Source organism: Mercenaria mercenaria, chromosome 5, assembly GCF_021730395.1.
Source record: "Mercenaria mercenaria strain notata chromosome 5, MADL_Memer_1, whole genome shotgun sequence".
In the NCBI taxonomy this organism is placed as follows: Eukaryota; Metazoa; Mollusca; class Bivalvia; order Venerida; family Veneridae; genus Mercenaria; species Mercenaria mercenaria.
In genome coordinates, this window is record NC_069365.1 from 59610263 (window position 1) to 59622753 (window position 12491).

Below are 12491 nucleotides of genomic sequence, written 5' to 3' on the forward strand. Positions count from 1 at the left end.
CTACAAAATGCAAATTAAGTCAGAGCATAAAGTTTATACATGTAAAATTACACATGTGTTTTTACCACTTGGTCAGAGATCTAAGTTTACAATAGTAAATCATAGCCCGATTGGCATCACTTTTCATGTCAAAAATGTAAAATATTTAATTTAAACATAAACTCCCTGTTTAAATACGTTACTCAAGCTATAAAGGTAATAAACAGTTCTGTGAGTTTGAGATTCTACCAAATATTGGCTCGAATTAACTGAAATATAGCCGTGGTACATGGGAAGAACCCCTGCAAGAAACGTCCAAATTTCTCAGATAAAGAGATGTGATCGGTAGCAAGGCTCGAACCCGTGCCCTCCCCACCCACCCAATTGACCAAATCAGAGATTACAGTGATTTCAAGTTAGCGACTAACCACTTGACTACGGGGATAGTCACATGATGGATGGATACTACAATTCCTAGTTTAGAAATCACACGTGCACATTATTGCAATAAAGCAGAAATCAGCATTGACTTAGGGCGACGAGTTAGACTAACAGCTTATTTTTACATCTAACTGAAAAATTTATAATTTTTGATATGGAAGACTTTTCCAACGAAATTTCAATCGATGACAATCCTTTGTTTTAATATTTTACACATCACGCGTATATATACAGAACTTACGTGTCTCAAAAGTGGACTCGTTTGAGAGAAAATATCGGTAAAAGTATTTTATCTTTAATTTCATTTAAAACTGTGATAGTAGAATTTGAATTGTAAAAGGCGATCTTGCATAGACTTTATTCACCGTTCAATTGCCTGTCACAAATACTAGAATTTAACGACCGTACCATTTGACAATATAGCCACATGTGCTTTTGAAAGTTTAAAATCATAACTATAGTTTTCCTATCATATCTTGTCCAACTTCGACAATTCTGGGCGTCGAACTTTGAAAAATCGAAATACATGTAGCATTTAGACACCAGACCCAGATAGACGCATAATTATACTAGTAGTGACCTCATCACATTGTATTTTACCGACAATCGGATTACATCTCATCATGTGTAGCTTTTTACTATGTACTATGATGTAGGAAAGGAAATACGTATTAGTTAAAACATAATTGAGCCGCACCATGAGAAAACCAAAATAGTGCGTTTGCGACCAGCATGAATCCAGATCAACCTGCGCATCGGTGCACTCTGCTCATGATTCTTACTGTTCGCTAATAGTTACTCTAATTGCAACTGGCGTTGAAAGCGAACAGCATAGATCCTGACCAGACTACAGACGCACTATGTTGGTTTTCTCATGTCGCGGCTCATATTTTTTGTATAAGTAAATGTTTCCGTTGTCATTTAAACAATGAGATTTAATAATGATTGGTTCTTCATGACATTTAATTTGACGGATTGAATATATTTCAATATAAATTAACGGATATCTAAGCTTGTGAAATGTAAATATTTATTACTACGTCGTGTGTTTCTGGGAGTGACTGATGAGCCCCGTTAGGCTAGGTTTCGTAATTGTATATTCAAACAGTCTTTTGATTTGCTGGGCCTTTTTGTGTTTTATCGTTCTCAACAGCATGTATTAAAAAAGAACATATCATATTTTTCCAAAATACCTTGCACAAATATGAACTTCCGCTTTAACATGACACTGTTATCTTACGTTCAAATTAATTAGATATTGAAAATTTATCATCTAAACTAACATTATGAGACCTTGAGAAACACTCAAGGGTCCACAGGACCTCCCTCAACAGTCACTCACTCTTGAGAGTTTGCTCGACTGTCACTCACCTTTATGAATACAAATGGAATCTTTCCTGAGTAAAGACGTGACCGTTAGGCAATTTATTTGAGTGTACTCAATGAGTGGTGTTGGAGTATTGTATGTATCCTTGATAAGCCCAGGGGTGTTGAAAGATATCCGTCATAAAATTACCTTGGGGCTATATTGCAACCTGTATTTGAAAGTAAATGGTGTCGATTGTAAAGATGTCAACTGCTACATTATCAAGTTTATTAATAGTCATTAAATTTACAAATGATTGAAGTGATCGTTTACAAGAACTAGGAAAACAAATGATGAATTGTTTATGTTGGACTATATAAGGAGAGTTGTCATTCTACAATTTCGATACTTGAACTGTGCTTATCATTATGTAATACATTTGGAATGAACATTGAAAATGTTGACACATGATTAGATTGAAAGACACATAGATCTAGTTTTTAACAGACTGAAAACTTTTTACACAAAACTTCGTTTTTTAACGATATAGTGACACTGCTACAGGTATAATTGTAAAGAAATATTGTTAAAGTATAATACACAATACGAGACTGTACCTACTCAATACATCACAGTGTTTGTTGTTACTTCTCCGAATGATTTGGTTTGAAAGAATCGAACTAAGAAATAATAAGTTTTGTTGTATTTCGTTTAGAGTACATCAGTGTCAATCCTCAGACAGTTCAAATCTTTAATCTAAATAATTTTATGTGTATATGCTGCGGACGTGTCATGCACAAGTATGTACGCATTATGCAGGATTATCTTGAAATAAATTCCCGCAATATTTTACTTATGTACCTAACCCTTTACATCGTTTTTTGTACATTTTAAACCACTGCGATCGATAGAAATACACTTTTGGGCGGAGCAAACTACACGCGTGATCCTCTCACTGATAACTAGAGTGACAGCTACGTCATTTACTACATGCGTTTGATGTAAACGCCCATTCGGCGAGCTTTTCTGAAATTGGCAGTAAGCAGTGAATAGTTTCTTTGCCGTTTAAGCTACGCTCGCTCAGAGGCTTTGCCTTTTTCATATTATAGAATTTAATATAAAATAGACTCTATTTTGACAGGCGGCACTGTTCATAGTCAGGATTTTCATACTTTTTTAGTGACAATTTAAGGTTAAAAGGTAGGACGGGAGCAGGTCTTTAAGGCAGTATCTGGTATGCTATCGTAGACATAATAGCGAGCTCGAAGAGCTGGCCCGAAGGGCCTGCTCGAGAATCGAGCTTTACGGTAACGCAAGTATACTTTCACACTTGGTGATGGATTTGAAAAGTTTCGTCGAAAGTTTTAAAAAAGCGCACCCTAGCGGACTGGTGCTCACGGGAAGTACTTCTTTCCGGAGTGAATACAGAACTTCATTCAATTGCTAAAAATTATTCATCACTCAACAATAATGAAAGAATGATTTCCAGTTGTTTGAAAAAAATAGTATTTGCATTTAAAAGATAAAGCATCGGCCAGAAAATGGAAAAAATATCATTAATAAGCAGAAAGAAACGGGAACGCGGTAATGACGTCACCGTGACACCGGCTTCCCATAAATTTTGTAACGTATGATATTCACTGTTATAGGCATGGTGACACTAAATGTAGACTTTTTCAAGTGAATAGGTTCTCCTGAATTCTTGTGACTAGTGAATAGTTTCTTTGTGACGAATAAATGATGCATAATATTTTTTAGATAAATCCGATTTCTTTGAGCTCGCTTTGAGGCTTTGCCTTAGTTCATATTAGCGAGCTCGAGAATCGAGCTTTACGGTAACGCAAGTATACTTTCACACTTGGTGATGATTTTTGAAAAGTTTCTTCGGAAGTTCTTAAAAAGCGCACCCTAGCGGACAGGTGCTCACATGAAATACTTCTCTCCGGAGTGAATATAGAACTTCATTCAATTGCTAAAAATTATTCATCACTCATCAATAATGCAAGAAAGATTGCAGTTGTTTGAAAAACATATTATTTTCATTTAAAAGATCGGCAGAAATTGGAACAAAATGTCAATAATAAACGACCTAATTTCAATGCAAGATATCAAAATCATAACGAAAATAATATAACGCTGTTGTCTTTCCTCTCATACCAGATGATAAATTCTGATATGCTTTTCTCTGTTAAAATGACGTTAACGTGCGGTGACGTCAGTGTTTTTGCTGCGACCAAGAAAGAGTGCAACTATATTTTATCTACTATTCAAGTGCAAGACAGCCATGCACCAGCTGAAACTGAGATGGACCCATATAATGAATATGTTGACTTTTCTATGTATTATCATCTGTACAGAATGTGTTCATGACAAGACTGCATACATATATTGTTAAATCATTTTTTATTTCCATTATTGCATGCATGGAAGAAGCAAGCATTTAACAATTACATTCATAGAAGTGTTAAAATGTGATCAATCTAATTTAAAGAAACACATTTAATAGGAATTTTTAAGTTTCATAGTATTTGTGATGGAGACTGACCCAATCATTCAGCAACTTCTACTGTCTGTGTGTCATTTCTTGTATGTTATAGTTTTCTTAATAATACATTAAGGATGTAGGAGCGAATTTTTCTAACGTAAAGAATTTTTTCACATACTCTGTGAGCTTGAAGAACATTTGTTTCCAAGACAAACAAGAGAAGAAAAAAACATAGGTCACCGAACTCGTCTTAATTTTATAGGTCATTTTCTTCACCCACTGCTTAATAAGCATTTTTGAAATTTTGTAAAATTAGAAAAATGGTGGTACTTTATAAAACATATAATATCCTACTAAATATTATAGGGATTTCGGGTGTTACAGGTTAATATGATTACAAGGTGATGCCAGTATTATATAAGCATAAACGTCACTAATTATTCTCTTTCATTTTCACATATTGACGTAATTACCCCACCCACTTTATTTTCAATGCAAAAAAAACGTATTTAGATCTACAAAAAAAATTCTGACGTTAAGATTTTCAAAATATTTTGCAGCTTTAATGACCCACAAAAATGCTTCAAAATTGAAAGAAAAAAAGTTGGGGTCACCGTGCATCTAAGAGATTTATTAAGAAAAAAACTGTTAAAAATTGGTGAATTTTGATATTTTTTGTTCTTTTTGTTTTAATATATGTTTTCAAGCTAACATTATGTGCTATCTTGACAACTTTTATTTCAATTATAGCTCATCATTATATGTATCAGTCAGGAAAATTTCAAAACCAAACCTAATCTACTTTAATAGATATTTGACATTACCTACCCCTACCCCATTGTAAATTTTACGTCAATTTTAGGCAAATACCAGCCAAAAATAAGGTGAAAAAAAAATTTTCGCAAAAAGTACAATCTTTTTGCTTAAACGGTACATTATTAGCCATATTTTAATTATGTATCATTAATTTTTGGCAAAACTTTTGTTAGAAAGCACTATTCGGAGAAACATTTTTCAAAATGGCGGATATCCTGAAAAAAACCGCTCGTACATCTTTAAATGTCAAAGTTATGGTAACATGAAATCATTCATCACTTGTAGATTAATGTTAAAGCAGTTCAACATTTTACCATAAGTTAACTAATATTCTATTTAACCAGAGTTGTCACATATTTTCATATAAATATTTGTATAATACAGTCTAATCTAATCTACATATGATGTTCCACAATTTTTAGCTATATTTTATGTTGATATTTTATGTTGTTTTCATGTTTCAACATACAATTACTAACATCAAAGAAACTTAAGTATTTTACAATTTGGTTGGTATAAATGGTTGTTTTGTTTATATATTTTATTTTTTTCCATCCAGGAGAATGAAGAAATATACATTTCAAAATATCTCATCATTCCAGATAAGTACACTACATAATCAAGATAAAAGAAATAAGAACAAAATATGTTGGTGGAATTTTATTTTTAAAAATTTGATATACAGTCTTTGTAGTATTTACTTCTTTAGATATGTCGGACTGAAATGGGAATAACAACATACTTTAAATTTTTGTAGTCATAAGTTAATATGGGAATTATTAACTCAACTTAAAAAGATTTTATCTCACTGTTATGCCATCTGAGCTTTAATATTTTTCAACATTGTCATTGGCAACAAGGCTCAAAATTATTTGTTGTGTATACCTTGCATTCATGTGTGATAAATGCTTTTATGGTATTCTTCAATATGATTTATGCTTTTCATCTAACCATGGATTAAAAAATATATATTTATTTGTCTGAAAATTAAGGTAAAAATACTGACTGATTAAATTGCAATATAAGAAAGCTTATTTGAGATAAAGGGAGGTAATTTCATAAAAAAATATGCAGAATGTAGATGGTAAATGTAATGAAGGGAGGTAATAAAATATTGTGAAGTTATTAGTCTTCATTTCTTTGATGAGCTAATTAATTGTTTTACATTTTGGTTTATTAACTAGAAGTATGACCTAACATGTGTACCTGTCCTGAAGGAAAATAAAGTAGGTTTTTTGATGCCCTTGTACTGTTAAGTTGTTCCTGTATTTGTTTACATTCCATGTCTGAATGAAATGAAGAAACAGACTTTAATGAGGGTATCTCGGGAAAATACCTAAGTTTATTTTTATATCAGCAATTTGATGAGATAGTCATTCAGGAGTTGTCTATACTATTTCCAAAAATGCCATGGGGACTAAATTTTTTGGAGTAAATATCTCTTTTAAAAAATAACACACAGCATTTTAATATTGTATATATATATATTATCTGATGCACTTAGCAATATATATTTGGAGTCAAAATGTTAAAAATTCCGGTTTTAATTTTTTAGTTACAATGTCTCTTCTATGGTTAGAAAAGCACTACTTTTAATATTGCACATGAATTGTTATAGTTAGAGCCATAAAGGGAGGTAATAAAAACAATAGAATCAGTAAATCATTCTAGTATTTTCATCAATATTCAAACCTTCGACAAGTGTTAAAGACAGCATTTGTCGGAAATAGGATTTAACAAGAAATGAATAAAGTTCATAATGGAAATGCGGCAGCCAAATTTTATACCAATGCATTATGAGCCTTTAAATAATATTTATTTCATAAAAGAACATAATCTACTTATGCAATGTGAAACTTATACGAAATATTTATTTTAGAAAGATTTCGCGGAGGATAAAATGTAAAGCATTGCGTAAATTAATTGATTGAAACCGTACTCTTAATGGGAAAATAGACGTTTCAACAGCTTTTAACATAAAGTGAATATAAAGGGGTAATATTTCATATTAGGAGCCCTATAGAAATATTAAATGCCATATGTTTTTACATTTTGACACGACATCTTAGGCCGTATTTAAATTATCGCATTTGAGTTAATATCGTAGGTCTTTAACAACGTTTAACTACTGCCTTTCTCTTAAAATGTTGTCTCTTCGTATGCACAGCATTTATTCATGTAACCATTTCGAAAAACAAACACATCCGCATCCTCTATGGTCTATAGTTCAACATTAACTTTTTGCTGGACTTGAAGAAATAAATTGAAAAGTTATTTCTGATATCGGACCTAGGGTTTTGACTTTTGACCGGAAAGCCATTCAATAAGTGTATTGTATACAACAGCTATTCCACTGTGATGCAAACCTCCTACATATAAGGTTATAGTTGATACCAATGTCATTTCAACTGGTTAACAGCGACCAAATGGGAAAAGTTTTAAGTTTATTTCAATTCTTAAATAATCGAAGAATGCCTTATCAAATGTTCAAAAACATATTTGTATTCATAGATAAAGTTTCAAATCGATGAAAATGTAAAGTGATCAGTTGATAAGAAATATGTAGTCAGTTTTATTTCATAGATTAATGAAAGTGATACTGAATTGCTATTACGTCTTTTATTATTAGTATTTCGCTTTTATATCTATACCCTACCTTGGAGTATCTGTACTACATATAAGTTGGGTTTGGCTTCTTGGGTACGCATAGCTAAGTGGGAAAGACCCCTAATTCAAGTTGGGACCTGTAGGAATTTCTTCAGAATGAATCTTATGTACTTATTCAACCTTTTGAACTTACAAAATCCCTGGACTTGGAGGAGGAACATTTTAAGTACAAAGTGTCTGTAGTAGGCGGAGAAACATTCTTACAATGCCTATGTACAAAATGTCCGAAGTATGGGGAGGAACATTTTAACGTTGCTTAGTACAAAATGCCTAGATCAGATAGAGACGTCCGAAACATGTTTTATTCTGTATATAGCCTATACTGTTCAGGTTATAAGAAGTATTAAGCAACAGTTACTGCTTTGCCTAACTATATTTTTGTGAACGGTAACTTTGCTACCAATAAAAAAAGTGAAACACGTACGACCACAAAGGAGTTAACTGACGCTTTTAGCATGAGAAAAAAAAAAGATCAAAACCATTGATCTCTAATCTCTAAGGGTGTTTTACAACCCTTATCAGTGCCATATACATCCAGTTCCATCAAGTGTCTGAAAATCTAGATAATCAGTACATTGTTAATATAAACTATGTGCAAGCAGATTTAAAATCTTACCAACATTGGCATCAGAAACATATTGTGAGATATTTTGACTGCCGGGCATAGCTGTAATAAACGGTTTATATAATTCTTCTCACGTACCATGTTTGAGATGTGCATTTAATCTGATTTTATTTTGTCATATCAGAGACAGCTGCAGCCAGTTTATACGCATAGGTACAATAGAAGTAACCTCACCATAATTAATTTCAAACAGTGCATCATGCAACACACAAAAGACAGGAATATTAACTTTCATCAACATCCTGTTTGCAGTAACCAAACCCTGATTCTCAAGGTAATAAAAGGAAAGGGTTAAATTGAAATGACGTGAAGAATTTCAGCTGCAAGGATGCTACTGTAGGGGACTATACAAAAGTTTTCAGTACTTCTATTTCTTTATGTATTAAGCGTTCATTACGAAATAAACATAAAACAAGTAAATAAAATCACAACACTCCTGGCACTGGATCACACATACCTAGTGCGTCTGACGCCGCCACCAGCATAAAGCCATCCATATGACGTGTTCATGCTTTATTGTATATCAACCGGATATATGACATTACTCTATGACTTCTCGTTAGTTACAGATGTCCGCACTTACCTCGAAAGAATATTAAAACTCTTCGCAACTGTTTCCTTCTAGTTCTGTCTGGTTGTTAAACCCTATTTTAAGTCGAAGAGAACTTACTCAAATTCCATTTTTCATCATTGTAATGTTTTATGTTATCTGTCTTTCCTTACATCTAAACTTTTGATGCCACCTACCTAGGATGAACGAACTATCCAAGACCTTTTAAAAACAACATGAAAAGAAAACATTGAACTAACCTACCCACAATCCGGCAGAGATCTTTTCTCTTGGAAGTGCTTGACTGGCGCATATTTATCACTCAAAATGCACCAATCACACATTACACTAACGGAAAATCACTGTACATATGCATGATAAATATACATCCCGAAAATCCCTATACATTTTAAACAATCAGAAGTCCTGTGAATTAGTTACATCTAACATAAATGTAAGGGAATGAGAGCACATTAACAAATTTTGTGACCTTCCCTTGTAAATAATATAGTAGATACCGGCAAGGTAATTAATAAATTCAGTGAAGCAACTGTTTCTGTGTCATTGTATGGAAATATTGGGAGCGATTAACATGGATTTGAGATTACATTTTGCTTTAGCTGTCCTTTGCCTGACAGTACAAACATCTAGAACTTCAACATCTTTTAGAGACGTCATCCTTCCGTCAACGAAAACAGACATAGACTATCAAATCCAATTAGATGAAGAAAAAAGGGGACGCCGTTGTCGAAGAAGTTGTAGAAACGTTGCATTTCAAGCAAGTGTCAGTCCGACAATAAAGGATATAAAAGCTGATGAAACAATTTTATTCGAAGAGATCGAAACAAATATTGGAGGAGCTTTCGATGCCAAAAGTGGAATATTTACAACACCAGTTGCGGGCACATATGTATTCCATTCGACGATTTTAACGCCCCCAAGATCGGTAGTTGAAACAGCACTTCATGTCAACGGAGAAGTCAAGATGCTGCTATATTCTGGCGATAACTCGTTATATTCACCGGGTAGCAATATGGCAGTGCTTCAATTAAAAGTCGGAGATCTTGTGAAGATGGTGAGAAACGGGCCGTGGGGGAAAACGCCATTCACAATACATCGTGGGTTTAGCACGTTCTCTGGTTTCTTACTCCAGGCTGATTAACTGTTCATCAGAAAATAGCTATACTGGGTGTTAAAACAAGGTTCACAGTGAGTTTTCATAACATTTTGAGACCTTAATAGATGTGACATTACAGATCTTGAAATATGTTCTTTTGCATGAACAAGTAATCGTAAGATTTTATTCTTTATTCCAGTGTTTATTCATTAAGTCGTTGTATTTCAAGAAGTACTGAAAACATGAATCTGAAATATCAGCAAGACTAGTACTTAGCAAGCAGCTGGGACAATATTCATAAGATAATCATTATACATTGCACTATATGAAAGGGATTTTCTACATGAAGGTGGATACATACTCGCAGTCTCTATTTCTCACGACGTATGTCAATTGTTCTTCTATATTCCGTTGTATTTTACTAAAATTCATATGTACTATTATATGAGCGGTATTCACTTTAATTTTATCGATATTCATTTGTACTTTAGCGACAGTCATTTGTTTTTACCGGAATTCATCTATACTACAGCCATAGTCATTTGTATTTAACCGGAATATTATACTACAGCGATTGTTATTTGCATTTCACCAGAATTGGTTAAAACAGTTTTTTATTGATATAATTACAATTGTTACAGTAAATAAACATAGAGTATTGAGTAGGAAGCTATAAGCTTTTTTAGAAACTCTCTCCCTTAATTCTTCACCAGAATTCATTTATACTACAGCGAAAGTTATTTGTTTAAATGGCTTAAAGAGTAGCGAAGAAGAATGTACGAGAATTCTTTGGATTTTTTTCTAATTTAGTTGAGGAAAATGTAATAGAAATCTATACTATTTATTCAATACTGATAAATGAAATTGTTTTGCAGTCTGTAAATTTGTTAAGGAGAATTGAAACGTGCTTTATATGTTTTCATATGTTCCTCTTTATTTACTCTGATTTACTTTGTGTTCTGCTGCATATTTCACTTTAATAATTGATTAATGTTTGCCTTTGCAATCACCATTTGCTAGTGTTTAATTTCAACATTTAATGTGTAACTCATCATGCCATAACTGTTAATAAACATTTACTCAGATTTAATGCAGCGTTGTTGAATTGATTGTCGGATTATCAAAAAAGATCTTTTTAATCGAATATTTTGCACACAGTCAAACAATAGTAACTATAACGTCAACAATTGGAGAGACCTTGATAATTTACTTTGCTCCAGCCGTATACTCTCTGTATTTCTTTGTAGTTTTGCTTTTAGTAAGCCCGAGAACCGACGGGTAATACAATCACTATAGCACGGTACATGGTCCCTGCAGTTGTCTTTGTGTCAGATGGCAAGCTCTAGGATGCCTGCAGTACATGGTCCCTGCAGTTGTCTTTGTTGCAGATGGCAAGCTCTAGGATACCTTCCTTAAAAGACATAAAATGAAACTTCCAAAAAGTGGAAAATATTTGATATATGTTTCTTTATAAAAATGATTTAAGCTTGCTAAAATTAAAAGTACTTTAGCAGTCACTGACAGTATTACGTGTAAAAGACTTAAATACAGTTGTTCGTTAGGGCCATGGCTTCCTCCCTGATAATGACCGTGCGCGAAGCACGTGATAACGACGGCAAAGCATGAAGTTTCGCCATCGTGATCTCGAGCTTTGCCACTGTGAGCTCGCACTTCTTAATTGCGATTTCGCACTTTATACATATATTGCACTTGCGATATATGAAGCGCGAGATCACGGTGACGGAGCGCGAGATCACAATGGTGAAGCGCGAAAGTATAAAAATTTCGCGATTTCGTGCCTGACCGTCGTGATCTCGCACTCTGCGTATCGCCTTCACATGATAGCCAAGCGCAAGATCAAGATGGCGAAGTTCTTTGGCTTAATTATCACACGCTTCGCCTTCGTTATCTCAAGCTTTAGCGCTCAGCCATTATTGTAGAAGACACAATGGCCTTAACGGAACACTATACTGAAACGTTCCGTTTGCATCAGCTTCCTTGAAGTCGAAGATCAGTTGCCTCGAAGCTCTTGAAATCTGAGATATTGAGTTTTTAAGTTTACATCAGTTATATCAACAATTAATTATTCATAAAAGGAAGCGTTTTAAAAACGTTTTAAAAAATGTCACTGTGGCTTGTTTCTCTATAATTTATCCTTCGTTTAATTCATATTGTTCGAAAGCCTACAAGAATCGAAGCAAATCAAGGTTGTCAGGGCACATATTTTCAACATAAACGAAAAAAGATTCCGAGGCAACAATTAAGACATTAAAACCTAAATTTCCAAAAAGAATGTAAAACTGATTTGTCTGGTCTTCCAATGCGGATTAGACAAAGCGTCATGTGGTTTACCAGCAATTATAGACTTGCGTATGCGGTTGTATGATTCGGAACGGCCTCACATTTTGTAGTTGAAGTTAAAAAATAATAATGTAATGTTAAAACCTGTTTGGAAAAGGATAACCTGTATTTTTAGCATAATAGTTTCCATTGATTTCCCGTCAC

The 12491-nt window shown here is 33.5% G+C and overlaps 1 protein-coding gene across 1 annotated transcript; it reads left to right on the top strand.

The window, feature by feature from the left end:
* Positions 1-9416: 9416 nt before the first annotated feature.
* Positions 9417-11076, top strand: LOC123559067 (complement C1q tumor necrosis factor-related protein 3-like). Its single transcript, XM_045350890.2, has one exon. The coding sequence runs from the start codon at positions 9438-9440 to the stop codon at positions 10029-10031; it is 594 nt and encodes a 197-aa protein (XP_045206825.2). The 5' UTR covers positions 9417-9437; the 3' UTR covers positions 10032-11076.
* The last annotated feature ends 1415 nt before the right edge of the window (positions 11077-12491 follow it).

Bases quoted from the DNA above. Each gene is read 5' to 3' on its own strand.
- LOC123559067 (XM_045350890.2), top strand. From the start codon at position 9,438: ATGGAAATATTGGGAGCGATTAACATGGATTTGAGATTACATTTTGCT.